The 27,818-nt window shown below is 59.2% G+C and overlaps 4 protein-coding genes across 7 annotated transcripts in view; 2 read left to right on the top strand and 2 right to left on the bottom strand.

Moving 5' to 3' along the window:
* Positions 1-27,818, top strand: part of ZMAT2 (zinc finger matrin-type 2) — a 205,046-nt gene that overhangs the window by 160,176 nt on the left and 17,052 nt on the right. The gene's annotated exons all lie outside the window — the stretch shown is intronic.
* Positions 845-6,325, top strand: WDR55 (WD repeat domain 55). The gene is made up of 9 exons (XM_069869525.1): positions 845-997; positions 1,653-1,753; positions 1,914-2,001; positions 2,139-2,318; positions 2,421-2,520; positions 3,066-3,235; positions 3,905-4,227; positions 5,451-5,657; positions 6,291-6,325. The coding sequence occupies exons 1-9, from the start codon at positions 858-860 to the stop codon at positions 6,323-6,325; spliced, it is 1,344 nt and encodes a 447-aa protein (XP_069725626.1). The 5' UTR covers positions 845-857.
* Positions 6,080-11,386, bottom strand: DND1 (DND microRNA-mediated repression inhibitor 1). 4 transcript variants are annotated; one of them, XR_011338535.1, is made up of 5 exons: positions 9,898-10,562; positions 9,350-9,811; positions 7,650-8,048; positions 7,015-7,104; positions 6,080-6,668 (listed from the first exon to the last, which is right to left on the bottom strand). XR_011338535.1 is itself a non-coding variant. In XM_069869672.1 (4 exons), the coding sequence occupies exons 1-4, from the start codon at positions 10,088-10,090 to the stop codon at positions 6,634-6,636; spliced, it is 1,089 nt and encodes a 362-aa protein (XP_069725773.1). In that variant the 5' UTR covers positions 10,091-10,562; the 3' UTR covers positions 6,080-6,633. The 4 variants fall into 4 exon arrangements, 3 of the variants coding, with proteins under 3 accessions (XP_069725773.1, XP_069725772.1, XP_069725771.1); XM_069869672.1 differs by lacking the exon at positions 7,015-7,104; XM_069869671.1 differs by lacking the exons at positions 6,080-6,668; positions 7,015-7,104 and adding an exon at positions 11,344-11,386 and having other exon boundaries at positions 7,499-8,048; positions 9,898-10,015.
* On the bottom strand, positions 12,603-27,536 carry LOC138727303 (histidine--tRNA ligase, cytoplasmic). The gene is made up of 13 exons (XM_069869662.1): positions 27,437-27,536; positions 25,880-25,969; positions 23,748-23,867; positions 23,147-23,242; positions 21,583-21,708; positions 19,056-19,163; positions 18,531-18,629; positions 17,493-17,586; positions 17,219-17,346; positions 16,893-17,135; positions 15,549-15,665; positions 14,004-14,150; positions 12,603-13,022 (listed from the first exon to the last, which is right to left on the bottom strand). The coding sequence occupies exons 1-13, from the start codon at positions 27,512-27,514 to the stop codon at positions 12,963-12,965; spliced, it is 1,506 nt and encodes a 501-aa protein (XP_069725763.1). The 5' UTR covers positions 27,515-27,536; the 3' UTR covers positions 12,603-12,962.

The following is a 27,818-nucleotide window of genomic DNA, read 5'->3' as shown; positions in this document are numbered from 1 at the left end:
CAGGACCATCGAGTCCAACCATTCCCATCAATCACTAAACCATGTTCCTCCGCGCCTCGTCCACCCGTGCCTTAAACCCCTCCAGGGAAGGTGACTCAACCGTCTCCCTGGGCAGCCTCGGACAGGGACCAATCACCCTTCCCATGAAATATTTTTTCCTAATGTCCAGCCTGACCCTCCCCTGGTGGAGCTTGAGGCCATTCCCTCTTGTCCTGTCCCCTGTCACTTGGGAGAAGAGCCCAGCTCCCTCCTCTCCACAACCTCCTTTCAGGGAGTTGGAGAGAGCAATGATGTCACCCCTCAGCCTCCTCTTCTCCAGGCTAAACACCCCCAGCTCTCTCAGACGCTCCTCATCAGGCCTGTTCTCCAGCCCCTTCACCAGCTTCGTTGCTCTTCTCTGGACTCGCTCCAGAGCCTCAACATCCTTCTTGTGGTGAGGGGCCCAGAACTGAACACAGGATTCGAGGAGCGGTCTCACCAGGGCCGAGTCCAGAGGGAGAAGAACCTCCCTGGACCTGCTGGCCACGCCGTTTCTGATCCAAGCCAAGATGCCATTGGCCTTCTTGGCCACCTGGGCCTCTGCTGGCTCCTGTTCAGTCGCTGTCAACCAACACCCCCGGGTCCCTCTCCTCCAGGCAGTTTCCAGCCAGACTTCTCCTAGTCTGGAGCTGCTCAGGGTTGTTGTGCCCCACGTGCAGAACCCGCCATTTGGCCTCGTTAATCCTCCTCCCGCAGCTCTCGGCCCAGCGGCCCAGCCCGTTCCCATCCCTTCGGCCCCTCCCTCCCCCCAGCAGACCCACTATCGGGGGGGCCGGGGCCGGGTAGCCGAGGGGCGGGGTCTCGGCGCGGTTCCCGTCATGGCGGAGCCGGCGCCCCCGGAGCCGCGCGTGCGGGAAACCCCCGCGGACCTGGCGCTGCCCGCGGCCGCCATCGCCCTCGCCCCGCACCCCACCCGCCCGCTGCTGGCGGCCGGCGACGTGGACGGCGACGTCTACCTGTGAGCGGGGGGGCGGGACCCTGGGATCGGTGGAACCGGGGGGTCCGGGGACCCGGGGGGTCTCGGAGAAACCGGGGGGTCTGGGGGGCTCGGGGAGCCGGGAAGGAGTGGGGGCGGGTATCGAGGAACGGGGGGAGTGCGGGGGAGGAGGGGCTCGGTGGAACCGGGGCGTCCGGGGAGCTTGGGGGAGCCTGGAATGGGGGGGGTGCTCGGTGGAACCGGGGGGTCCGGGGACCCCGGGGGGGCTCGGAAAAACCGGGGGGTCTGGAGGGCTCGGGGGGCTCCAGAGCGAGGGGTGCTCGGTGGAACCAGGAGGGTTCCGGGAGGCTCGGGGAGCCGGGAAGGAGGGGAAGGCACTCGAGGAACGGGGGGAGTGTGGGGCACGGGGAGCTCAGTGGAACCGGGGGGTCCAGGGACCGGGGGCCTCGGAGAAATCGGGGGGTTCTGGAGGCCGGGACAGCTCGGGGAGCTCCAGAACAGGGGGTGCTAGGTGGAACCAGGGGATTCTGGGGGAGCCCCGGGGCTCCAAGAGGCCGGGGATACGGGCACGGGGGGTTCCAGGGCTTGGCAGGACAGGGAGCGGCGTGTGGGACGGGGGCTGGGGGGCTTGTGGGGGGGCTGCCTGTCCCTCCGCAGAACCCCCTGCTGCTCCCAGGTACGCGTACTCCTGCACCGAGGGGGAGAACCGGCAGCTATGGTCGTCGGGACATCATCTCCGGTCCTGCCGGGACGTGGCCTTCGCCCCAGACGGGCAGCGTGAGTGCGGCTGTGGGGCTGTAGGGTGGCTGTGGGGTGGCCATGGGGCGGCACCAGGGCTGTAGGGTGACAGCAGAGCTGTGGGGCAGTTGTGGGGCTGTGGGGTGGCCGTGGGGCGGCTGCAGAGCCGTGGGTCGCAGGTGCTGACATGGCTCCACAGGGCTTTTCACTGTGGCCAAGGACAAGGCTGTCCACGTCCTGACGGTGGAGGAGGGACGGCTGGAAACGCGCATCCCCAAGGCCCACGGGTGGGTCTGTGTGGGCAGCTCTGCTCCCCTTCCCTGCCAGCCGAGGCCACGGAGCCTGGGGCATCGTCCCCAGAGCTCTTGGATACCGCTCGCCCGCAGCGTGAGCCGTGACGGCGCTGGCGTTGGGGTCTCCGCAGCTCGGCCCTCAACTGCGTGCTGCCCATCGATGACCACCTCTTTGCCACCGGTGACGACAATGGGATGGTGAAGGTGTGGGATCTGCGGAAGGGGGATGCCGTCCTGGAGGCTCGGCAGCAGGAGGAGTACATCAGCGCGATGGCTGTGGACGCAAATGGGAAGATCCTGCTGACCACCAGGTACTGGGGGCTCCGTGCCCACGCGGTGCCTTCCCTCGGGGCTGAGGGGAGCATCCCACACTGTGTCCCGTGCTCACGTCACGCCCCTTCCGTCTCCCGCAGCGGAGATGGCACGCTGGGTGTCTTCAACGTGAAGAGGCGGCGCTTTGAGCTGGTCTCGGAGCCGCAGAATGGGGACCTGACCTCTGTCGCGCTGCTGAAGGTTGGTGCTGGGCCCTGGGAATCGGAGAATGTCCTGAGTTGGAAGGGACCCACAAGGATCGTGTCCAACTGCTGTCCTTGCACAGGACACCCCAACATTCACACCATGGGGCTGAGGGCACTGGCCAAGCACTTCTGGAATATTGTCAGGCTTGGGGCTGACTGCTTCCGTGGGAGCTGTTCCAGGGCTCCACCACCCTCTGGGGGAAGAATCTTCTCCTGATGTCCAACCTAACTCTCTGCTGGCATCTTCCTGCCATTCCCTTGGGTCCTGTCATTAGCCACCACAGAGGAGAGCTCAGCACCTGCTCCTCCTCCTCCCCTTGTGAGGAGGCTGTAACTACGATGAGGTCTCCACTTGGCCTCCTCCAGGCTGAGCCGACCCAGTGACTTCAGCCGCTCCTCATGCAGCTTCTCCTCTAAACCCTTCACCAACACTATGCCCTCTTGTGGACTCTCCACTGCAGCTTTAGATCTTTTTTATACTGTAGTGCCCCAGGTTTCTTGTTCCACTTCTTCCTGACTGTCCTCCTCCATCTCACCTAGAGGGGGAGGAAAGTGGCATGTGGCTCCAGTGAAGGCACCATCTACCTCTTCAACTGGGACGGCTTTGGGGCTGCCAGCGACCGCTTTGCGCTGAGAGCCGAGTCTGTTGACTGCATGGTCCCCATCACGGACAGCATTGTCTGCGTGGGGTCCCTGGACGGAGTCATCAGGTCAGGGGGATGGGATCACAGAATCAGGGGATGATTTGGGTTGGAACGGACCTTAAAGCCCATGCAGTTCCACCCCTGCCATGGGCAGGGACACCTCCCACTGGATCAGGGGCTCCAAGCCCCATCCAACCTGGCCTTGAACCCCTCCAGGGATGGGGCAGCCACCCCTGCTCTGAGCAACCTGGGCCAGGGCCTCCGCACCCTCACAGCAACACATTTCTTCCTAGATCTCGTCTCAATCTTCCCTCTTTCAGCAAAAAAACGATCCCCATGTCCTATCCCTGCCCTCCCTGAGCCAGAGCCTGTTCCAGCACTGGAAGCTTTTCTAAGGTCTCCCTGGAGCCTTCTCCTCTCCAGGCTGAACAACCCCAACTCTGTCAGCCCATTCTCACGTGGGAGGTGCTCAAGCCCTTGCATCAACCTCGTTGTCTCCTCTGGACCTGCTCTCGCAGCTCCCTGTCCCACCCAGCAGGATTGGGCGGGCTGGGGACGATGTCAGCCTTGTTGGGGACTTCAGGCCGTGGTTTAGCGGGCAGGGTGGCGCTGGGCTGATGGTTGGACCGGACAAGCTTAGAGGGCTTTTCCACCCTCCCCGATTCCCCGAGGAGCACGGGAAGGGCGAGCTGTGGTGGCTGCGCTCTCAGGACTCTCCCGGTCTCCCCTCCGCAGGGCGGTGAGCGTGCTGCCCAACCGTGTCCTGGGCTGCGTGGGGCAGCACCCGGGGGAGCCGGTGGAGCGGCTGGCGCTGGCCCCGGGCGGGCGGCTCCTGGCCAGCTGCGCCCATGACCAGAAGGTGAAGTTCTGGGATGTCTCGGCGTTGGTGGGACTGGTGGTGGACGACTACCGCAAGAAGAAGAAGAAGGGCGGCCCGCTGCGGGCGCTGAGCGGGAAGGCGGCAGGCAGCGGGCAGGACTTCTTTGCGGGGCTGCGCGATGATGAGGAGGAGGCGGCGGAGGGGAGCGGCGGCGAGGACAGCGATGGCGACAGCGATGGTGGGGGGGGCTGAGGGGGTCTTGGACAGCGGGGATGGGGTTTGTGGGTTAGCAGAGGCAGGCGGGGCGGCCCTGGAGTGGAGGGGAGGTTGGGGATGGGGTGGCTGAGGGTCTCGGGGGGAGGGGAGACAGGAGACCTGGTGTGGGGGGTGGTCCTTGGTGGGGAGCACTTGGCTGAGAGGGACTGGGAGGTGGAAGAGGTGGTGAGTGAGGGTCCCTCGGGGGGCAAGCTCTGTGATAGGGGGGCCCTGGAGGGGCCAGAGAGGGGAGAGGGACAGCTGGGGTCCCTCGGGGGGGCTGGGGTTGGGAAGTGCTGGAGGTGACAGTGGGGCTTGGGGGGGCCGGGCCCAGGTAAATGGGTGTCCCCCTTCCCCAGGCCCTCCTGGTCCCTGTGGTGCCTGCGCCCTTCTCCCAGCAGACACCTCAATTAGCCTTTGTTCAATTAATTCAGACATCTGCTCAATTAAAGATAAACGCAGTGCCTTTCAGTTCTGAGCACCTTGTGACGCTGGTGTGGGTCACCTCAGCCTGCAGCCTGCTGGGGACATCGGTGGCCCTGGGGGCAGCACCCTGTGCCCGGGCATCCTGGCCAGTGGCTGCTGTTAGGAGGGAGCCGGGTTCCCCCACAGCCCTGAGCAGCAGGAGGTGTCCCTGGGCTCAGCCATCGGTGTACACTGGTTCTTGCTGGGCAGAAACTGGGATGGGGATCACCCACACCTTCCCCTGCTGTGGGGCTGCCTGTGGACGTCGGGGCACCTGCACCAGGGCATGTGGCCCTGGACACTGGGCTGGGGAGCCAGATGTGCCCAGCTGTGGGGCATCTCCAGGCTCTGGGTGCAGCAAGGGGGTCACCACCAGCACCCAGGGGCCAGACCCAGCCCCCTCCCCTTCCCTGGGTGGCATCAACCTTCTTCACCCACAAGGGCCACGTTGTTTGACTGACTTGGAGAAGATCGTGGTGCTGGTGCAAGCGGCCAAAAGCATCCAGGAGCTCCTCAAGGCCAAGTCCAGGCTGCCCCGGAGCTAGCAGGAGGCAGGGAACCATGGGTTAGGGGGTGGCAGAGGGTGGAAGATGGAGCACAAGGGCACATGTGCCTGCAGAATCCTCATGCCACCTTGTGCTGCACCTCCAACCCAAAGAGCCCCGACTCTGTCCTCCTCCGTGACAAGATACCTGCGGGTCAGGCAACTGTTAAAACCTTCAGCATCGCCTATGTGCGCAGGGTGCCCAGATCGCAATGCGTGCTCCTTGGTGCTCTCCAAGCTGGCGCAGGAGCTGAGATTGAGAATCCCACACACCACCCTTGCCCAGGCTGGCATTATGTTCCTGGCGTGGAGGATCCGCAGCACCCTGGGGGAGGTGACCGTGGAGGAAGCAGCCCGTGCCACTGGCACCCACCACATCAGCAAACACTTCAAGGGCAGCACTGGTGGGTCCAGCACCCTCTGTTCCCTTTGGTGTCCCCTCTGGGGCCACGGTGCTGCACTCGGGCTGTCCCTGGTGCTCTGTCTTGGGGAGCAGGAGGGTCTCCCCAGCAGCATCCAGGCTGGGACATCGTGTACCCTGGTGGGACCATTAGCCTGACCAGCCTCACGGCCTTCCATGCTGGACGAGGACCCTGGGGCACTCCAAAAGGCACTCAGAGATGCTGGGGAGAAGCGGGGGACCCAGAGCTCTGCTGCTTTCAGACAGGCTGTGGCTCCAGAGCCTGGAGGCAAAAGGATGGATCAAAGTCCCATCCCTTCTCCTGCCCCTGGAGAGGTTTCCTGGTGCTGAGATGGTGCTGGACAGGCAGGGAGCGAGGAGGGGAGAGCACATGACGAAGTGACAGAGCTGCTGCTTTTCAGGCTACTTTAATACCAAGAAGACAGTGTGCAGCCAGACCTCCCGGTCCCAAGGAATCATTCATGGACAGCCAGTAACCCCACGGCTGCTTCCCTGTGGCACGAACAGCCCTGCAGCCACCCCCTTCATTAAGCAGCCGCTCTACCAACCCCCAGGACACCCCAGGGTGGTCCCAGTGTGCAGCCCATCCCCGCTGAGTCTGTCCCTCCGGGGCCAGCACGCCAGCTGATGCCACACGTGGGCCCCTGGTGAGGCCAGGCCAGCTCCAAGGTCCCCTCCACCTCCTCAAGCAGCTGCTCTTCCTCCCAGGACCTGCACGGGTCTCTCCACCACAGCAGCACAACCCAAACCAGTGCAAAACAACCCAAACCGGGCACGTAACCCAACATCCCAGAACAGAACCATCCCCAAACGCCGACCGGGGAACGGGGCCGCAGCCCCATCCTCCAGCGCCGGCTCTCAGAACAAACCCCAACCAACTCAAAGCAAAACCGGAACAGCAGCAGGTCCCCATCGGGCTGGCACGTTGCTGCCGTGGCACCAGGGCCGGTGGCTCAGGTTCAGGCAGGTGGGGGCTCAGTGCTCAGCTGGGCTCCTGCGGGGAGAAGGAAAGGATCAGGAACCCAGCCCCACTCCCTTTGCATCCTCTGCTTCCAACCGGGAATCCCACCCAGAGCCACCAGGCGGGAGGGCAGCAAGGATGATCCAAGGGCTGGAGCACTTCCCGGGCGAGGGGAGGCAGAGAGAGTCGGTTGACTCATGGGGAGGGTGAACCATGAGGGTCCCGCAAGGGCGGCCACCACTGCCCAGCCTCCCCCTGCTTCTCATGGAATCACAGCATCGGTGAGGGTGGAAAAGCCCTCTAAGCTCATCCAGCACAATCATCAGCCCAACACCACCGTGCTAACGAACTATAGCCCAAAGTCCTCAACAAGGCTGACCTTGTCCCCACCCAATCCCACAGGATGGGACAGGGATGCGTTGGAGCGAGTCCAGAGGAGGCTATGGACATGATCCCAGGGCTGGAGCACCTACCATACAAGGACAGGCTGAGAGAGTTGGGGTTGTTCAGCTTGGAGAGGAGAAGGCCCTGGGGGAGACCTCAGAGCAGCTTCCAGGGCTGAAAGGGGCTCCTGGAAAGCTGGGGAGGGGCTCTGGATCAGGGAGGGCACGGACAGGACAAGAGGGAATGGTTTTGAGCTGCAAGAGGGGAGACTGAGATGAGATCTTGGGAAGAAATACTTTCCTGTGAGGGTGGGGAGGCCCTGGCCCAGGTTGCCCAGAGCAGGGGTGGCTGCCCCATCCCTGGAGGGGTTCAAGGCCAGGGTGGATGGGGCTTGGAGCCCCTGATCCAGTGGGAGGTGTCCCTGCCCATCCCATGTTGGGGGGTGGAACTGGATGGGGTTTAAGGTCCCTTCCAATTCAAACCATTCCATGATTCCACGACTGTTTCAGCCCTGCCTGCCAGGCTGGGTCCCCAGACGTGCTCTGAGCTCCACAGCCCCACGCTCCCAGGAGCCGCCCCAGGACTTTGGGAAAGGCAGGGGGTTGGCACTGACGCCGTGCAAGGACTCACCCAGCATCTGAAGAACCTGCAGCGCCACGGCAGCCTTCGCCTCCTCCTGCGCGCTCCTGCCTGGCCCATCCTGCCGGACCCAGGTGAAGCCCGTGAAGGGCAGGGGGCAGCCCGGGATCACCACCCCGCACCAGAACCGCAGCCACCCCCTGGGGCCCGCCTGGACACACCTGGTGAGGAACAGGGGGGGCCCCAGGCGCTGCCTCCGGCACAGGGCGTTCAGGCAGCCCAGCACGGCCGGCGGCGCGGGCGACGGTGGCACCACCTTGGGGACCCTCAGGCTTTTGCCCCCATGCGCCCCACTGGGTGGCAGCTTCTCCTTGCTCGACTGCAGCTTGTGCTTCAGATCGGGGTTCAGCCAATCCACCTTCACCTGCATCCCCCTGAGCCTCGTGTTCCCTATGAGACACCAGATGCGGCTGGCAGGAGATGCCCACACCCCGGCTCTCCAGCATCATCATCCCATCCCACCCCGTCCCGCTCCATCCCATCCCCCAGGATCACCCATCTCACCCCCAGCACCCGGTGCAGCGACCCCCACGGGGGGTCTAACACTGACCCACACTGTACAGGATCCTTTCTCCTGCCTCCACGATCCCACGGAGCAGCTGCTTCCAGTGGGAGGTGTCCCTGCCATGGCAGAGGTGGAACTGGAGGGGCTTTAAGCTCCCTTCCAACACAAACCATTCCATGATTATATGATTCTCCATCTTCTGCTACCAAGGTGGGCTCAGGGCAGCAAAGCTCAGGGGATTTCATGGAATCCCCTTGCCTTTAGGGACCAAGGAAGCCAAACGCCTCTCACCTGGGGCAGAAATGAGTACTGATCAGGACTTTGGAGAGTCCAGTTGGATGTTTGAGAAATGGGTCCAATCGCAGGGCAATGCAATCAAGGAATGGGGCACAGAGGGATGCGGCACCTCCAGTACAAGGACTTAATGACTTGGTTAGAGCTCTGGATGGTCCTGATGATGCTCCTGCCCTCAGCAGGAACAGGTATTTTCCTCAAGCAGGAGCTGCTTGAAATGCTCCACCACCTCTGAGTCTGCACGAGGGCTGCTGGGGGTCAGCCCTGTGGGGAAATTAATCTGAAGCTCTTGGAGAAAATCCAGAGGCGGCCATGGAGATAATCCCAGGGCTGGAGCACCTCCCGTACAAGGACAGGCTGAGAGAGTTGGGGTTGCTCAGCCTGGAGAAGAGAAGGCTCTGGGGAGAACTTAGAGCAACTTCCAGCACTGAAAGGGGCTCCAGGAAAGCTGGGGAGGGGCTCTGGATCAGGGAGGGCAGGGATAGGATGAGGGGAATGGTTTTGAGCTGAAAAAGGGGAGATTGAGATGAGATCCTAGGGAGAAATGTTTTGCTGTGAGGGTGGGGAGGCCCCGGCCCAGGTTGCCCAGAGCAGTGGTGGCTGCCCCATCCCTGGAGGTGTTCAAGGCCAGGTTGGATGGGGCTTGGAGCAACCTGATCCAGTGGGAGGTGTCCCTGCCCAGGGCAGGGGTGGGACTGGACGGGCTTTAAGGTCCTTTCCAACCCAAACCGTTCCCTAATTCTACAAAAAGTCGCTCTTCCACACGACACACAGTGAGCACAAGAGAATCTCAAGGCTGAGGTCACCTCACAGCCATGTCTGGAGGTGGGATCAGTCCCTGGAGACACCGGGACCCCAAGCAGCATCCCCAGCACCCTGGCCTCCCACTCACCTTCCATCAGGGCCTTCTTGGCCATGGCCGCAGCCTGGTGGGAGCCGTACTTGAGCACGGCGAGCTGGGCCCGTCTCTGGCAGGGGCTGGCGTGCAGGGTGACGCTGAGGACGTCGCTTGTCACCCGCTGCAGCACGGCCTCCAGCTCCTGCTGGCTCAGCGACTCGGCCAGGCCGTCCACGCTCAGCTCGCACTTCTCCGTGCTCTTGCAGACGACGATGGCGCAGCCCTCCCGCACCTGGAAGTTGTTGAAGACGGCGATGGCCTCCTTGGCACTGCGCCGGTTGCTGTACTTGGCGTAGGCGAAGCCACGGTTGAGCCCGCTGAAGGTCATCATCAGGCGGAACTCGTAGAGCTTCCCCACGCGCTGGAAGAGCGGGATCAGCACGTTCTCGTACACGTCCTGCGGCAGCTTCCCGATGAACACCTCGGTGCCCGCTGGCGGCGGGGCCCCCACCCAGCCTGCAGGGACACAGCCACACGGAGAACGCGGGTGACGCCCCCATCGCCCCCAGGCACCCTCCGTGCCCCCAGCGAGTCCCACGTACCTGGAGGGGGGCCCCCATATCGCCTCTGCCCGTTGATCTGCACCAGCTCAACGCCCGTTTCTTTCGCCCAGGCCACCAGGGCTGTCTTGTTGGCCTGGTTGATGGAGCTGGACCACGTCTGGGGAGGGAGATGGTGTTGGTGCTCGTCTGGGCTGAGTCTCCAACCTCTCAACTGGGAGCATCCCAACCCCATGTAGCAACCAGAGGGGCTGGAGAAGCCAACGCCAAACCCTTCTGCCCTCAGAAAACCTAAGGAGCCCCTCAACACTGCACATCCCAAGGACCACCCTGCCTGCCACCCAAGCCTGCTCCACGTGACCAAGTCCAGCAGTGCTGGCAGAGCACAGGGACATCAGTCGTTACAGCCGAGACACCGGGAGCCGCCGGCTGGTGCTGCAGGAGGAGGCTGGAGCGCTGAGACAAGGTTAACTGCTCCCATCATGAGATCCCAGGCAGGCCAGGGCCCAAAATGGAATCAAAGACTCACTCAGGCTGGAAAAGACATCAAAGATCAAGTCCAACCACCAACACCACAGCACCGCGTCTACTAAACCATGTCCTGAAGTGCCACACCTGCACACTTTTTGAACCCCTGCAGGCATGGAGACTCCACCACTGCTCTGGGAAGCCTCTGCCAGGGCTTCACCAATCAATCAGTGAAGAAATTGTTCATGCTGTCCAACCTAAGCTTTCCCTGGCACAGCTTGAGGCCACTGCCTCTCGTGCTGTCACTCTGGAGAACACAGCCAGCTCTCTCCCACCGGCACCTCCTCAGGCTGCTGAGGACACCTGGACATCTCCAGAGGGGGGTCTGGAGACACCACCATGTGCCGACATCATCAGGGTTTGGCTCATTAAGCGCTGTGAAGCCTCATCAGGGCCTCTAGCATATGGTGAGTGGGATTAACCCCAGCTCAGAGTAAAATGCAGGCTGGCTGCCACTCCACCTTGTGCGTCTCCAGGTGGTGGGACCTGCGCGTCTCCAAGGGGCTGCACCTATCCCTGAAGGCCAGAAAACAGCTCTGGATGCAGGTGGGGGCCCACAGAGTGGAAATCTCTGCTCAGAGGGTGCAGGATGCCCCACAAAGTCTCCTGCCACGGTCCTGCAGCTCCAAGGCTGGTCCCAGCCCCGGGCCCCTCTCGGCCCCGGGGGTGTTGGAGAGGCAGGACCCGGCTCCTGGCAGCAGAACCGCCTCCCGAGGCACCTCCAGGACCTCCGCGGGCCCCGGGGCCACCGGCGCAGCTCCCCGGGGGACGGGACCGGGGCTGAGGCCACCGAGCGAGCCCCGGGAGCCGGGAAAACACCGGGATGGCGCTGGGAAAACACCAGAAGAGCCGGGAAGACACGGGGCGCTGCCCGGCCCGCTACCCCAGGAGGGGATGCTCTGCCCGGTCCCTCGGGGAGGGGGATGCCCTGCCCAGTCCCCGCTCCCCCCCGGCTCCCACCTCCGCCTCCATCGCCGCTCCGCGCTGCCCGGCGCTCTGGAAGGTTCCACGCGGCCGCTCCGCCCCCGCCCTGCCCTCCTCCGGCCGAGGCTCCGGGCTGGGGGCGGCTCCGGACACGGGGGGCGCCGCCCGCAGCGCCGGGAGATGGAGCCGCCGCCCCGCCGGCACCTCCGGTGACAGCCCTGCCACCACCCCCACTGCCACCATCCCATAATAACCCCACTGCCATCCCGCGACATCCCCACCGACATCCCGTGGCAGCCCCACTGTCAGACAACTCTAGTGACATCCCGGTCACTGTCCCCACTGCCACATAACCCCAGTGGCATCTGGTGCCACCATCCCCAGTGCCACCGTCCCCACTGCCACCACCCCAATGACACCCCTGCCATGCAACCCCAGTGCCACATAACCCCAGTGCCACCCCTGCCACCGTCCCCACTGCCACCACCCCAGTGACATCCCTGCCACCACCCCCACTGCCACACAACCCCAGTGACATCCCCAGTGCCAGGCATCCCGTAATATCCCCACTGCCATCCTGTGCCATCCCCACCGACATCCCCGGTGACATCCCATGGCAGCCTCACTGACAGACAACTCTAGTGACATCCCTGTCACTGTCCCCACTGCCACATAACCCCGGTGACACCCCTGCCACCAACCCCAGTGCCACCGTCCCCACTGCCACCACCCCAGTGACATCCCTGCCACGCAACCCCAGGGTCAGGCATCCCCAGTGCCATCCCTGCCACCGTCCTCACTGCCACCACCCCAGTGACACCCCTGCCATGCAACCCCAGTGCCACATAACCCCGGTGACACCCCTGCCACCATCCCCAGTGCCACCATCCCCAGTGCCACCATCCCCAGTGCCACCATCTCCAGTGACATCCCTGCCATGCAACCCCAGGGTCAGGCATCCCCAGTGACACCCCTGCCACTGTCCCCACTGCCACCACCCCAGTGACATCCCTGCCACGCAACCCCAGGGCCAGGCCTCCCCACTGCCACACAACCCCAGTGACATCCCCACTGCCATCCCACGCCACCCTCACCCACATCCCATGGCAGCCCCACTGTCAGACAACTCTAGTGACATCCCGGTCACTGTCCCCACTGCCACATAACCCCGGTGACAACCCTGCCACCATCCCCAGTGCCACACAACCCCAGTGACATCCCCAGTGCCAGACATCCCATAGTATCCCCACTGCCCACCCCGTGCCATCCCCGGCAGGCAGAGGAGCCACGGAGCGGGGCAGACGGATTTATTGTCTCGTTACATTTTCCTGACGACGAGGCCAGCTCTGGAGCGGGGACGGGGCGCGACGCTTGTTCAAAGTGACAGGAACGAGACGCTGCGGCCGAGGCGCCGGCAGCTCCGCGGGGCAGCGACGGAGCCGGCGTTTGCCAGAGCCGCTTCCGAAGCGTCTTCCAGCGAAGGACTCGCAAGGGCCTGCAGCCTCTCTGCTCCCGCCGGGAAAGGGAGGGCACAGACAATAAATACAGCTTGGAAAAGCCCCTGGTCCCGCTGCCGCACGGTCTGTCCAAGGCAATTCCAGGAGGAAATGTGCCGGCCAGAAGCCACCCCAGGCGGAGACGTGTCCAGAAGGGGTTTAAGGCCGGCTCGTTCGCATCCTGATCTCCTCCACCAGGCTCTCCCTGCGAATGTTGACCTACACGGGGAGCACAAAGTTGCTTCAATACAACATGAGCAGTGTGACATCCCATGTCCCCTGATCCCAGCAGGATGGTCCCCACGGCACTCGTGGCCCTGTGGCTCGGGAGATCCCACCACGGTGCTGCCACTGGGCCCTCTACCGGGATCGAGCGGCTGCAGCGCGTGCAGAGCTTGACCTGCGAGGGCAAACACCTGCCTGCAGCCCTGCCAGCCCCTCCTGGCCAACCACCACGAGAACAACGCTCTTCTCAGTCTTTCCTGCTGGTTCTAAAGCCAAGAACAGCGCATGGATCAGCACTGGTCCCACTTGTCCCAACACGGAACCTCCAGGACCTTCAGTGATGGCCCCACAGCCTGGACAGAAGTGGCCATACAGCCCATTGAGTTACCACCCACACTCCAGGCTCCTGAACTGAGGAGTTAAGGCGGCCAGGCACTGGGAGACTCTCTGGAGCTGGAGATCACAATGTTCCACAGCTCCAGAAACTGCACGGGGCAAGGAACCAGGGCACAGGGTGTTACAGAAGTCCCTGGAATGAGCACTGCTGGAAAAGATCCAACGAGGGAGCCAACGTAAGACTCCAAAAACCTGTTCAGGAGGCCCTGGTAGCCACCTGGCACCAGGGACGTGCTCCACAGTGTGTCTGCGCTGAAGGAACACACCTCGCTTGGTCTCCAAGCTGCACCCACAAGGCAGCACCATCTCTCCAACGTCCTCACCTTCTGCCTGCTGGCCCTGCTTGTGCCACGCTGCCCACAGAGTCTTCCCTGCGCCCTCTGTGCAAGCCACTCCATGAAGTCAGAGAGGCTTTTAACACCCAGTGGAACAGCCCCACTCCTTTCATCTTGCCTTTGGGGGCTACACTCAAAACACGGGCTGGCAAAGTCACCTCACTGTGTGCGACCCAAGGGCAGCACCGGGTATGGAGGGGTCTGGAGCCAGGATGAAAGGTCAGGGAGCTACGAGGGGCTTCACCTCCTCCCGGGTTGCCACATCCCGCAGTTTGACAACTCCGTCCTTGAGCTCCTGCTCTCCCACGATGGCGACGAGGGGGATCCCTGTGTCCTCGCAGTACTGGAGCTGGTTCAGCAGCTTGGGGTTCTTCTTGTACAGCACCTCTGCCTGGAAGAGACCCAGAGCACAGCTCTGCCATCGGCACCGGGCTGTTCTCCATGCCCTGCGACAAGGCACTGTTGGATAATTCCCATCTGGCCAGCACGGGTCCATGCAGGGAAAACTACTGGAGAAGGCCGAGCATTACAGCTAACGAGGAACGCAGCACAGCTCGGAGGGGCTCAGCAGGCACTGCCCATCCCAGGAAACACGAGGTCATGAGCGCATGTCTGCGCCAGAGCGTGTGGTGTCCCTGCAGGGTCAGAGCCCAGCACACCCAGGCCTTCTCAGAGAATCATGGAATGGTTTGGGTCTGAAGGGACCTCAAAGCCCATACAGGGACACCTCCCACTGGATCCAGTTACTCGAAGCCCCATCCAGCCTGGCCTTGAACCCCTCCAGGGATGGGGCAGCCACCACTGCTCTGGGCAACCTGGGCCAGGGCCCCCCCGCCTTCACAGCAAAACATTTCTCCCTAACATTTCATCTCAGTCTCTCCTCTTTCAGGGTAAAATCCTTCCCCCTCATCCTATCCCTGCCCTCTCTGATCCAGAGCCCCTCCCGAGCTTTCCTGGAGCCCCTTCTGGTACTAGAAGCTGCTCTAAGGTCTTCCCACAGGTCTCTCTTCTCCAGGCTGAGCAACCCCAACTCTCTCAGCCTGTCCTTGTACAGGGGGTTCTCCAGCCCTTGGATCATCTCCGTGACCTCCTCTGGACTCTCTCTAACAGCTCCATGTCCTTCCTGTGCTGAGGGCTCCAGAACTTGGACGCAAGGCTGCAGATTTGGTCTCACCAGAGTGGAGCAGAGGGGCAGAATCCCTTCCCTTGTCCTGCTGGTCCCACTGCTGTGGATGCAGCCCAGGACACACTTGGTTTCTAGGCTCCAAGTGCACGTTGCAAGCTCACATTGAGCTTCTCCTCGCCCAGCATCCCAAGCCCTTCTCAGGGCTGCTCCCAATCCATTCTCTGACCAACCTCTCCTCTGTGTGGCCATCCTGGGAGCCAGGCCCGGCCACACAGTGTGCCTTCTGCTGGTGGACACCAGCCCAGGCTTCTCCCTGGCCCCACTGTCCCCTCCTGGCAAGGCTCCACAGCTTTTTTCCTTTTCATTGGAAGCAGCATCACAGCTGTCACACAGCAGGGCCTGGAGCACTGTTCCCTGCTTTGGGAATCTGTCCTGAGTTACAGGCACAGCCAGAGCAGCCCCTGCAGTGTGATAGGGCTAATCAAGCCATGCTCAGCCCTTCCTGGAGAACATCTGATTCAGGACACTGAGGAGAGGCAGGCTCCACTTAGGAGGGCAGTCTGCTGTCACCTTCTCCCAAAGATCCCTCCTCCCAAAGCAAAGGCCCATCTTGTCCAGAGAGCAGACTAGGCAGCTCCTGACCTAGCCATTCCCTGGTCATACCTTGATTCCAGCATCCCACAGCTCAGAGACGAGCTTCAGCCGCTCTTCAAGGAGCTTCTTCTGGGCAGAGGCCACCAGCACCTGTGTCTCCGTTGTCCTGATCTTTTCCTGAGAGGCCTAGAGAGAGAGGACAAGACTCAGAAGGTGCTATGGACATACAGAGATGTCTGAGACGCTACAAGCACGATGAGTCCTCAACTCAGGCCATCAGTTTAGCGATGAAGTGGATCAGGCTCCATAGTATGAAAAGCATAAACTCAGGGGAGTCAGGAAGCCCAACAGACCCCATTCTGGAGCAGAACCTGATATTCTGCAGCTGTTTGATGATGCGGGCCTAACACAGCCTTCCTCCTGGGCTGGAAATGAGCAGTTTCCCTGCCACCTCATGCCTCCAGATTGTTCCTCCACACCCAAGGGCTTCCCAGAGATGTGCTCCAAGAAGCTCAGGAGCAACGGGGCCGGCAGAAGCTGATGGAGGCAGCTCCCAGTTCTGCAGCTGAGCTGGTGACTGTGGCTTAGATTAACAGCAGAGAGCAAAGATGCTCCAGCGCTGTCAGGTGCCACCAGCTCCTGCAGGATGTGGGACACTACAAGTGGCATTTTCCTGTGGCTGCTTCTGCTGAAGGGAGAAGTCCCAAAAGGTCGCCTGCAGAGAAACAGGCCTGGTCAGGACTGGAGGTGGTGGGGAAGGAGTTCAGTTCCCATTTAGGAGTCCCAGTTGTGCATGGCTGACAAACAACAACTCCCCACAACCAGTTTCTGGGGGAAGGAAACGTGGGGCAGCATCTGGGGAGCCTACAAAGACCTGTTGAGCACCAGCTGCTTGGGACAGAGGACAACGCGTCGGTACAGCAAGTCTGAGGACAGGGGGAATAGTTAAAAGGTATCTGGGAAACCCCAAGAGGCACCACATTCCCTGCCCTCAGACATTCCATCCCTGCGTGGTTCCTTGGGCAGGACAGGAAGAGGTCTGAGCCTGGCATCTCTGAGCCAGCCTCCCAGGCAGTGTCAGCTGGCCAAGGAGGATGTGGGGCCACACTGATGCCAAGGGGAACGTTAAGCCTCAGCAGCACCAGATGCTGTAAAGTGCCCTCTCCTGAACAAGCCACGTCTGAGGGCTGATGGAAGAGGGGGTCTTGTCTCCAGCAGGAGCCCCAGGGATCATCTCCCAAGCCAGAGAAAACTGGAAATGATATCTTGGTTCTGAATCCTGCTGCAGAGCAGAGTGGAGGCTAAGTTCCTTCAAGGAAGACTTGCTTCAGCATCTGCTGGACTGGGTGTATGCCAGGAAAATGTCAATCCTTGCTCTTTCTCCATGCTTAGTTGAGCTCCAAAGGCACCCACCTCGACTCTCTGCTCCAGGATGGAGAAGATCCGCTCGATGCCGATGCTGACCCCCACACAAGGCACCTTCCGGCCCTTGGGATCAAACATCCCAACCAGCCCGTCATAGCGGCCACCTCCGGCCACGCTCCCAACGCCCACGGGCTCCTCCACGTGGTCGTTCTCCGGCTGCAGCAGCACGGCCTCAAAGATCACCCCCGTGTAATAGTCCAGACCCCGCGCCAGGCTCAGGTCGAAGGAGATCTGGGGGACACAGGGAAAGCCGCTCATGGGGCGCTCGGGGCCCGGCCAGGAGGGCAGCACCTCCCGCCTCCGCCCCTCCTCACCTCCCCGGCGATGCCGAACAGCGCCAGGTACTCAAACAGCAGCTTCAGGTCCCCCAGCCCCTCCTTGGCCAGCTTGTTCTGGGACAGCTTGGGGTCCTGGAGAAGCCGCTCGACCAGGTCCAGCCCACCTGTGGGAACGATACAGGCCCCCAGTCTACCAGGGCTGCAGCAGCCACAGCCACGGGCCTGTCCAGACACGGATCTGCCCTGCACCACTCCGGCACTGACCCTGCCCAGAAGAACGAGGCTGATGACTCCACCCCAGTGTGCTCACCGTGAAGCTGGACATATTCCCCGATGTGATCCGCAGCCTCGGGAGAGAGCCCCTTCTCCCCTACCATCTCGCTCCGCACTTCTTCCCAGGGCATCTGTGAGGGAAGAAAACATCAGCCGCTGCTCCAGGGACACGGAGGAGCTCGCTGGAGAAAGGTCTTGCCCGTACAGATAAACAGATCTCCGTGCAGCAAAGCCCCTCTGGTGCCAGCACGGTTCAGAAATGCCCGAGAGAAGCAGCAGCTCAGATGCTTCCAGAGCATCATCATGCAGCCACAGCTCCATTCCTGCTGCCTCTGACCAGCCTGCGTATCCCAACCCTGCCAGCAGCAAAGCCACCCAGGAACGTGAAGCCCCAGGACAAACACTTTAGCTCTGATTTCTGGCCGGACTTGGAGGCCAGTGCTGTAAAAGCACTAAATTCGAGAGACATCCTGCTGCTGTGGTTCTCTTGGTTACGGATTCAGCCATGAACATCAGTCCAGGAAGTGCTGCTGGTGATGCCCACCGCCCGAAAAGGTGCGAGGAGATGGCCAGGTGATGGAAAACTCAACACAAGCAGCATGAGCTGCGGTTTTCCCACTGCCAAGGGTTCAGAGAGAACATGAGCCTTGACCATATCCAGCTGCGCCGAGGTAAATCACAGCAGCACAGTACAAACTCAAGGAAACTATCCTGTTCTAAAAAAAAACAGTCCTGGACAGACCACTCTGGGGGCAGATTTCATGATCCCAGTTCATAAGCAGCAGCGCTCTAAGGCAGCTGAGGTTTGGGATGCTGAATCTCCCAGGTGGAGCATCTTCCCCTTCCTCCTTTCCATTTGTCAGGACCTCATGGGATACTGGAGAAGAAAGCGCAGGATCCAGTTTTCCCAAGTGACTGTTGTGCCCTGCACGCCCCCCCTCCAGAGAAAGAGGGGAACAAGAACAACTCAATGTTTATCGGCATTTTCCAGCCAGAGCTCATAGACCACAGAGAGCACAGCCCCGAAGGGACAGGGACTCCCTGGAAGGTGGCAGCACAGGGCTCCAGCTCGTACCTTATCCAGTTTGTCAACGCTGGAGCAGATCGTTCGGAACTTGCTGTCTGGGACACCGCAAACTGCAAACATCCCATCAAGGATGCGCCGGTCGTTGACCTGGGGAGAGGGAGCAACGCATTCACTTTGAACTCCAACAGATGCTTCAGCTAAGTTTGTTTTCTCTCCTCTCTAGTTCTGAGCATGGAGGAGAAATCAGCAGGTGGCTGCCAAGGGTTTTTCTGTTTGCAGAAACAAACTGTTTCTGGGGATGCCTCTCTAGCACAGCAGGGCACCCGATTAGGCAGCTGCTGGATGTTTTGCAGGGACTGTGGTTCACGCTACACAGAATTCTAACTGCAGCCTCTGCATTCCCAGCTAAAGGTGAGTGAGCTGAGTTCCAGCCTCCCAGCATGTACAGCGTAGGCAGGATGAACTTCTGGATCTGCTGGGTGTCAAGAGTGGGAACAGGAGCTGCTGTGTGAAACCACAGGAACAATGCCTACCGCTTCCCACCATGGCACAGAGCAACCCACCCGGACTCACCTTAATGAGAAAGTCCCCGAGCTGCAGGTCACTCAGGATCTCGTGCACGATCTTCAGGCACTCGGCATCAGGAATCATTGCGTCAAACTGCCCTGCGATGTCAAAATCCTGGGGCACAGGAAAAGGCCGTGAGCAACTCAGTGTGGCTGCAGCAAAGCTTCAACTCGGCTGTTAAGAGGGTGCGTTAACAAAAAGCAACAGGAACGGGATGCACGGGAGCACTATCCCCTCCTCGATGGGATCCAGGGGGATCCTTCCTGTAAGGCAGCAGTGCTCTCAAGTCCACAGCTGCTCCCGGAGGAGCACGCCTGCTCCTGCCTGGCACAGAGCTCACTGTGCCAGACACTGCAACAGAGATGCTTGGAAAGCAACAGAAAGGGGACAGCAGAGCGATCAGCAGCAGTAAAGAAACAGATAAAAAGGAACCAGGATACTGAAAATGCCAGCAAATAAAACTCCCTAAGACTCGTTCTGGAGTTTTAGAAAGCGGGCAAAGTGATGGAGCAATGTCTATTGATCGTGTACAACGAGACAAAAGCTGTTACAGGATATATTTCTTACTTGCATGCATATGGATATATTTTCCCAGAAATCTTATACATATTTTATTACTTTCCAAGGTCTAACTTTAATGTTATGAAACTTCACAACAGTAAAAACTCTTGCTAATTTGGAGCCGGCTCCGGCTCTGCTTGACCTCGCCTTTGGGATAAGATGAAAACTCCAAACAGAGGTGACTACAGAAGAAGAGATACCTGTTCAGCACAGATTACACTTCACACAAGGTTTTATCATCTTCGAAGAATGAACAGTGCCCGGGGAAAAAACTGCCTAAAAGAAAACATGTTCTCAGAGGGACATTTTGTCTAGCTTTCAAAAATTAAAACTGCTTAGATGAAACTTAACTGTACTTCAGCTTAAATCAAAATATTCCACTTTTTGTAATAGTAATGACTTCTTATATCAAAGGGGAGGACAGAACTTATGATCTGGGGTGACCTAAATGCCTGGATTCTTAGAATGTTCTTTTTTTAATACCCATGGTAGTCAAGTTAACAATCAGGGAAGAAGACAAGAAGCGATCACAGCTGAGGCAAAACCAAAGTTCCAACTGCCAGGACAGAAAAAGGAGTTGGAAAGCCTGAGCAGTCTCCATCAGAGGAACCAACACATAGAACCTGCCCAACAGCAAGACGTTTCACTGGGCTGGTACCCCCAGCCTGGAAAACAGCAAAGACCACATCAATGTTCAGGGAGAAACAGAACAGAGAACAAGAAGAGATCTCTTGTTTGACTCCCATCTATGAATCCCCAAACGCAAAGCCTTCAAATGAGGTTTTGATAAAGAATAATTTTAATTAAATGCATAAATTTCAACCTGGCTTCAGCCAGCCTCTAAAATAAACCAGAGAAATGGAGGAGGGAAGGGACGAGATCACACCCACTAATCCCTGATCAGCTGAGGGTGAGAAAGGCTGATGCAATCCCTGTGGAAGTTGGGCAAGTTCTGGCAGTCAGGAAAGTGCTGCTACCACTGAGACGTCACTGAGAAACCCAACCAAGGGCTGGTGAATCACTGTCCAAGACGAGATGCAGCCAAAGGTATCGGGCTGAGCAAAGCATCTCCAGGGAAAGAAGGTACCAGGGATTGATTTACGTGGCTTAAGGAGGGGAAGGCTTCTCTAAAATTTCCCAAACGTTCATCTGGAAAGGAGAAGAATCCCTATCCAGGGATGACAGCTACTGTTTCAAAAGCTGCACTGGCAAGTGGGAGAAGCGAGTGATCAGATACAAGGAAGTTCAGCTGGATATTGGAGGACAATTTCTAGCTTCCCTTGGAGTGAGATCTTGGAAAAGTCTTTCAGCAAGCAAAAAGCACAGGTTGCCTGGAAATGGGAATTCACCAAGCTGGAGCTGGAAGATGCCCACAGGGGTTGTGATGGAACATCCTCCAGCAGAAATTTACAATATGAGGCCCTGGGGAGTGTGTACAGTGAAGCAAAGCTGTTCCTCGGGGCTACTACACTCAGCTCAGAAAGCCACAAATGGAATTCTTTCCTACCTGCTCTGTAATTCTGCCTCTGGGTTTTTTCCTTCCTTTAAAGTAAAGATGGAATCAGCAGGGGAATAAGGAGCACACGCTATGGCTGAGCCACTCACTTGCCTGGCTTGTGTGCCCTTCTAATATCCCCAGGAGTTTTCTTATTGCCAGATTTAGGATCAGAACAAATTTCTTCCCCTCCACCATCCACTGTGGGATGGAGCGAATAGCCGCCCTCCTCCACAGAGCAAAGCAGGGAGATACCTGGGGGCTGCACTACAAAGCACCCCCAGATGCACCAGCCCCCCCTGCCACAGCCCACCCACTCCCTCTCTTGAGCTGTTCTTTACAACCTCAGGAGCATCTTAAGAAGATCAGTGTATGTTCCTGAGCTTCCCACAGCCACGGGGAAGGGGTAACAGCCTTTGGTCTTGTGTTTTCAGGGTGCTGCATCCCCCCAGGCACTCCTGCCCCAGCCAGACTCACACACTGGTAGAACTCCCGGTAGCGGCCCCTGGTCATGGCCGGGTTGTCCCGCCTGTAGACCTTGGCGATGTGGTAGCGCTTGATGTTGGTGATCTTGTTCATGGCCAGATAGCGAGCGAAGGGCACCTGGGCGGTTGGATTTAAGGATGGGAACAGGGAGGGATGACTCCACCCAGTTATCAGGCAGTGCCGGGTCCTCTCTATCTCCCCAACACTCAGCATGGTGCAGCGCACACCCAGGGATAAATAAACAGCTCAGAGATGCCGGGCTTGCCGCTGCTCCTAAAGGTCTCCTCAGCCATCCTGGACACAGCCCCTATGCTGTCATGAAGGGTCCCTGCAGGAACCTTCCAGCACCACCTGAGAATGGAGCTGGGTCTTGCGTGGCCTGTGCCGCAGCAGCCCAGTCCAGGTTCCCAGCTGGAGAAATCCCACTAACAAACCTTCCTCACCCCCACGCACAAGGGGGCTGCAACAAACAGAATCACAGAACCATAAAGGTTGTAAAAATGCTCTCAGCTCATCCAATCCAACCTCCAGCCCAACACCACTGTGCCGACCAAACCACATCCTCAAGTGCCACGGCCACACGGTTTGAACCCCTCCAGGGATAGGGACTCCCCCACTGCTCTGGGCAGCCTCTGCCAGGGCTTCACCACTCTCACAGTCAAGACATTTTCCCTAATATCCCATCTAAACCTCCCCTGGTACAACTTAGGCCATTCCTCTTGTCCTATCACTTGTTACCTGGAAGAAGAGACCAGCACCTACCTCACCACAACCTCCTTTTCAGGAGCTGCAGAGAGTGATAAGGTCTCCCCTCAGCCTCCTCTTCTCCAGACTGAACAGCCCCAGGTCTCTCAGACGCTCCCAGAACCCCTGGGCTCCAGACCCTTCCCTAGCTCCATTCCCTTCTCCAGACACGTTCCAGCCCCTCAGTATCTTTCTTCTAGTGAGGGATCCAAAACTGAACCCAGGATTCGAGGCGCAGCCTCACCAGCGCTGACTGCAGTGGGACAATCCCTCCCCTGCTCCTGTTGGCCACCCCATGGCTGATCCAAGCCAGGTGGCTGTTGGCCTTCCTGGCCACCTGGGCCACTGCTGCCTCACATTCAGCCGCTGCTGACCAGCACCCTCAGCTCCTTTTCTGCCAGGCAACTTTCCTGCTGCTCTTCCCCAAGCCTAGAGTGCTGCACGGGGTTGTTGTGACCAAAAGACAAGACCCAACGCTGAGCCTGGTTGAATCTCATCCAGTCTGACCTCAGCCCATGGACCCAGGCTTTCCAGATCCCTCTGTAGAGCCTTCCTGCCCACCAGCAGATCAAAACTCCCACCCAACTTGGTGTCATCTACAAAGTGACTGAGAAAGCACTTGATCCCTTCATCCAGAAGCAACGAACCCCAAACAACCAAGCAGGGGTTGTGTCCCCACTGCCTGCTCCTGCTGCCCCTGGTGGTGCAGAGTCAGGGCCAAGAGCCTGCCCTCCTCCTCCTCCCTTGCCCTCCGGACAGCACGGCCCTGGCAGAGGTGACCGGACCCCTCGGCACTGGCTGTGCAGGATACTGTCAGGTCATAGCGCAGCGACAGCAGCTCCCCTCCTTGGTCTTTCAGATCATAGATGAGCTTCGAGTCTTCACCATATTTCCCTGTCAGCGTCTCCTACAACAGAAGGACAAACACCACTGTCAGTAACAGGGGATCAGCCTTGGAGCACACAGAAAACAAGGAAAAAAAGGAGGAACACCAAGGAGGTGTGTTCAGTTGGAGATTGTGGTGAGGTGGGTGGCTCTTTTTGCAAGTAACAAGCGATACGACAAGAGGAAACGGCCTCAAGTTGTGCCAGGGGAGATTTAGACTGGAAATTAAGAAATATTAATTCACAGAAAGAGTGGTGAAGCACTGGCAGAGTCTGCCCAGGGCACTGGTGGGGTCCCCATCCCTGGAGTGATTCAAAAAACATGCAGATGTGGCACTTTGGGACATGGTTTAGCAGGCACAGTGGGATTGGGCTGATGGTTGGACTGGATGAGCTTAGAGGGCTTTTCCAGCTTCAATGATTCCATGATTCTATGAGATGGAAGAGGAAAACTCAGCCCTCAAGACACCACAAACTTTCAACTGCAGGATCCTCATTGGCTCAGCCAACCTGCTGTGTCCCACTCACCTTTAGCTCAAACACCGGGGTGTCGATGACTTCTGCTCCGTGGCGCTTGAAGCAGGCGATGATGGTGTCGAAGACTCTCTCGCGAATGGCCATCTGCTTGGGGCTGTAGTCCCGCGTGCCCTGCAGTGGGACAGGGAACAGAGAACACGCTGGGTTAGAGGCAAAACCAGAGAGATGAGGTCCAGACAGCAGGTATCAGGAGAACGGGTAAAAAGCAGCACCAAAACCCACTGGAAAACATCAGCACACGGCTCAGACACCATGTGCAGAGCTACAGCGGAGTCAGGGGTTTCACAGCGCAGAAAACAAAGGAGTTAATGCAGATCCAACAGTTGGAGAGTTCAGCGCTTCCAAGCATGATAGCACAGCCAGGGTCGGTCCACAGCTCAGATTCTGGTGAATGAGCCACAAGCCACCCTGAGAGGGGGACATGCATTGAAGCTATGGAACAACCAGCAGCTCTGCAGTTCCAAACACCCACAGAGAGGAATCTGTTTTAAAGCACAGTATCTGTGAAGTGCCCACCTACTGTTCACTAGGATGTGCTCTGTCTTAATTTTCTTGCTGTCAAGAATCATGGAATCATCTCAATGTCCTCCTTTAGGCCCTCAGCAACATGTAAATCCCCGATAATTACCCAGGCCTCCCACTTTCACTTCTAGGGGCTGTCAGTGAGGCAGGAGGAAGCGGAGAGAGCAGGCAACAGGTAACAGGTTGCACAGCAAAGAGCAGATCTCAGCTCACACCTCTCAGCTGAGAGGGGCTGGACAGCCACACTGTGCTTACCTGGCACTCGGAGCACTTCCCTGTGCTTCCCTGGCACTCGGAGCACTTTAAATAGTGAGACACCCTTCCACTTCACATCACAATTATATTTACCAAAACACAGGATAAAGGAAATCACAGAACCATAGAATCCCTAGCTCAGAAAAGACCCTTGAGATCATGAAGCCCAAATGTACCTGTCTACTACTAAACCATTTCCCTAAGCACTTCATCTGCCCATCTTTTAGACCCCTCCTGGGATGGGGACTCCACTACCTCCCTGGGCAGCCTCTGCCAGTGCTTGATAACCCTTTCAGTGAAGAATTTTTTCCCAATGACCAATCTGAATCTGGCCTGGCGCAGCTCGAGGCCATTTCCCTCTCATCCTATCACCTGTCACTTGGGCGAAGAGACCAGCACGCAAATGGACAGAGAAGATGACTTTGAGACATTTCCTAAGTCTGTGCAGGTTTATGGTTGAACTTGGTGATCTTAAACGTCTTTTCTGACCTAAATGACTCTGTAAAACGTTCTGTTTCCATTCATGAGCAACATTCTTAACTGTTTCCATGCCACAGCTGAGCTCTGCCAACTGCTGGAGATGAAACACTCCGGTTACAAAACATTCCAGCCTAAATCACACTACAGACACTGTTCTCGGGGGCCTTGGACTGGAATGCTACACCTGAGGGCAGGGTTCTTCTGCAGAGACACAGAAACGTCAGCGACTGCTCAGTGAACGGGATTGCCCACCCCAGAGTTGAAGGCAGGAGGGAAAGCCCTAAGAGCTCTCCTGCTCCCCACATTTCAACACGTATGGAACATCATCGGCATGGCATCCACGTTTCCTTGGCTGGCTCACGCTTTGTGGATCCCCCACAGCGAGCCTGCACTTCACAGCACCCTGTGCTCACCCAACCAGCCCTCCCTGCACCGTCCAGTTAACCAGGAACAGCTTGAGCATCCTCAATCCTGAACACTCAGCATCTCCAGGCAGTGCTACCAGAGTTGAAGACCCCTAAAACTAGACTCCTCACAGCAACGCAAGCGATGATCTTACTGCAAATAGCACAATCCAAGCTGATACGAGAGCTCCTGCGCTGGGCAGCTACAATAAAGCTCGGCCAAAAGGGAATTTAATTTTCTTAATGCAGCAGCCAGGGGATGCCTTCTCAGAGGCACCAGAAAACCTCTGAGTTAGCAAAGTGGCCAGGTTGGTGCTTCCAGGAATGTTTTCACTCCTAACAATGAAATGGAAAGGAGAACAAAGCCAGGCTGGGCTGTGCTGAGCCTGCCCATGGTTGCAGGGTGCTGGGTGCGTGCAGGAGGAGGTTGTGGGTAAGGAGAGATGCGCAATCGCAAGCTACCTTTGGGGTCTTGAGCACAAACTTGTGTTTGCTCTCATCTCCTCCCAGCTGTGCCTTCATCTCCAGCAGCTTTGCCACCTCCTTTGCGATCTGGGGAAGGAACAAGGAGGGAGCTGGGAATAAGGACACCCACCAGCCTTCCCGACACATTCCACCTCAGCATTCCCAGTACACCCAATCTCAGTACATCCACTATTCCCAGTCTGCCACAGCAGCCAAGGAGTGCTCCCCACTCATGCTACCAGCACCCCCTCCATTCCCTGACTTCCAAGACCTCCACTACCCACAGCATCTGCCTCCTCTATCTCCAAGCCTTCCATCCCATCACCTTCTCACCCCCATGCCTCCCCATCCCACCCCACCCACCTCCCTGCTTCCCACCTCACCAGCATCATCACTCTCCATCCTCCTCCTCCCAAGCACCGACCTAACACCACTATCCCCAATTCCTACTCCCAGACTCCCCAGCATCCCAGCCCTTCAGCTCAGACCATGATTCCCATCCTCACTAGCACTCCCCTTCCCAATACCACCACTGCTACACCAGTGCTCCCACTTCCTTCCAGTTCCCCCAACAACTCCCATTTCCCCTAGCACCTCCCAGTTACCCTAGCAGCCCCAACCCCCCAGCACCTCCCAGTTATGCCCCGTACTCCCAGCATCTCCAAGCTCCCCCCAGTTCCCGTTACCCCAGCAGTATCAGTCCCCCAGCACCTCCCAGTTTCCAGACCCCTAGTTCTCCTGTTCCCCCAGCAGTCCCAGCCCCCCAGCACCTCAGACACACCCAACACCTCCCAGTTCTCCCGTTACCCCAGCAGCCCCAGCACCTCCAGCACCTCCCAGTTCTCCCGTTACCCCAGAACCTCCCAGATCCCCCAGCATCTCCCAGTTCTCCTGTTACCCCAGCAGCCCCAGTCCCTCAGACACCCAGCACCTCCCAGTTCCCAGACCCCCAGTTCTCCCGTTATCCCAGCAGTCCCAGCCCCCCAGCACCTCCCAGTTCTCCTGTTACCCCAGCACCTCCCAGATCCCCCAGCACCTCCCAGTTCTCCCGTTACCCCAGTAGGCCAAGTCCCTCAGACCCCCAGAACATCCCAGTTCTCCCGTTACCCCAGAACCTCCCAGATCCCCCAGCATCTCCCAGTTCTCCTGTTACCCCAGCAGCCCCAGTCCCTCAGACACCCAGCATCTCCCAGTTCCCAGACCCCCAGTTCTCCCGTTACCCCAGCAGCCCCAGCCCCCCCCAGTTCTCTCATTACCCCAGCACCTCCCAGTTCTCCCGTTACCCCAGAACCTCCCAGATCCCCCAGCATCTCCCAGTTCTCCCGTTACCCCAGCAGCCCCAGTCTCTCAGACACCCAGCACCTCCCAGTTCCCAGACCCCCACTTCTCCCATTACCCCAGCAGCCCCAGCACCTCCCAGTTCTCCCGTTACCCCAGTAGGCCAAGCCCCTCAGACCCCCAGAACATTCTAGCTCTCCCGCTACCTCAGCAGCCCCAGCCTCTCCCAGTTACCCCAGCCCCCTCTGCAGCCCCAGCCCCTCCCCGTCCCCGCACCAGCTCGGGGTCGGCCTTCTCCTGCTTGGCCCTCCGCACCACCTCGGCCTGCGCCCGCACCGCCGCCTCCGCCGCCATGGCCGGGCCCCGCGCGCCCCCCCCCCGCCCGACTGCGCCTGCGCGGACAGCCGCGCCCCGGACCCGCCCACCGGCGCGAGGCCGGCTCCTTGGCCCCGCCCACCACCCATTGACTCCCTCCTTGGCCCCGCCCCTCACCCCCCACGTTTCACTGGCCCCGCCCACCAGGGGGGCAGCCCCCACCCACCGGCCCCGCCTACTACCCATTGACAACCACCCCCTTCCAAATGGCCCCGCCCACCATTCATTGATCCCCGCCCCCCCCCGCTCCTTGGCCCCGCCCCCCGTCCCAAACACGGCTCCA

This window comes from Phaenicophaeus curvirostris, chromosome 15, assembly GCF_032191515.1.
Source record: "Phaenicophaeus curvirostris isolate KB17595 chromosome 15, BPBGC_Pcur_1.0, whole genome shotgun sequence".
Classification (NCBI taxonomy): Eukaryota; Metazoa; Chordata; class Aves; order Cuculiformes; family Cuculidae; genus Phaenicophaeus; species Phaenicophaeus curvirostris.
The sequence above is the reverse complement of the archived record's forward strand: the minus strand, read 5'-3'. Positions and strand labels throughout refer to the sequence as shown.

What these genes read in the sequence shown, in the direction of transcription:
- WDR55 (XM_069869525.1), top strand. Translation starts at nt 858, where the DNA reads ATGGCGGAGCCGGCGCCCCCGGAGCCGCGCGTGCGGGAAACCCCCGCG. An exon ending in GTGGACGGCGACGTCTACCT is followed by an intron (nt 998 to 1,652) that starts GTGAGCGGGGGG and finishes TGCTGCTCCCAG; the next exon opens with GTACGCGTACTCCTGCACCG. An exon ending in AAGATCCTGCTGACCACCAG is followed by an intron (nt 2,319 to 2,420) that starts GTACTGGGGGCT and finishes CGTCTCCCGCAG; the next exon opens with CGGAGATGGCACGCTGGGTG.
- LOC138727303 (XM_069869662.1), bottom strand. Translation starts at nt 27,514, where the DNA reads ATGGCGGCGGAGGCGGCGGTGCGGGCGCAGGCCGAGGTGGTGCGGAGG. An exon ending in TTGTGCTCAAGACCCCAAAG is followed by an intron (nt 23,868 to 25,879) that starts GTAGCTTGCGAT and finishes GTCCCACTGCAG; the next exon opens with GGCACGCGGGACTACAGCCC. An exon ending in ACCGGGAGTTCTACCAGTGT is followed by an intron (nt 19,164 to 21,582) that starts GTGAGTCTGGCT and finishes CCTGTGCCCCAG; the next exon opens with GATTTTGACATCGCAGGGCA.
- DND1 (XM_069869670.1), bottom strand. Translation starts at nt 10,090, where the DNA reads ATGGGGTTGGGATGCTCCCAGTTGAGAGGTTGGAGACTCAGCCCAGAC. An exon ending in ATATGGGGGCCCCCCTCCAG is followed by an intron (nt 9,812 to 9,897) that starts GTACGTGGGACT and finishes GTGTCCCTGCAG; the next exon opens with GCTGGGTGGGGGCCCCGCCG. An exon ending in CAAGAAGGCCCTGATGGAAG is followed by an intron (nt 8,049 to 9,349) that starts GTGAGTGGGAGG and finishes GGTGTCTCATAG; the next exon opens with GGAACACGAGGCTCAGGGGG.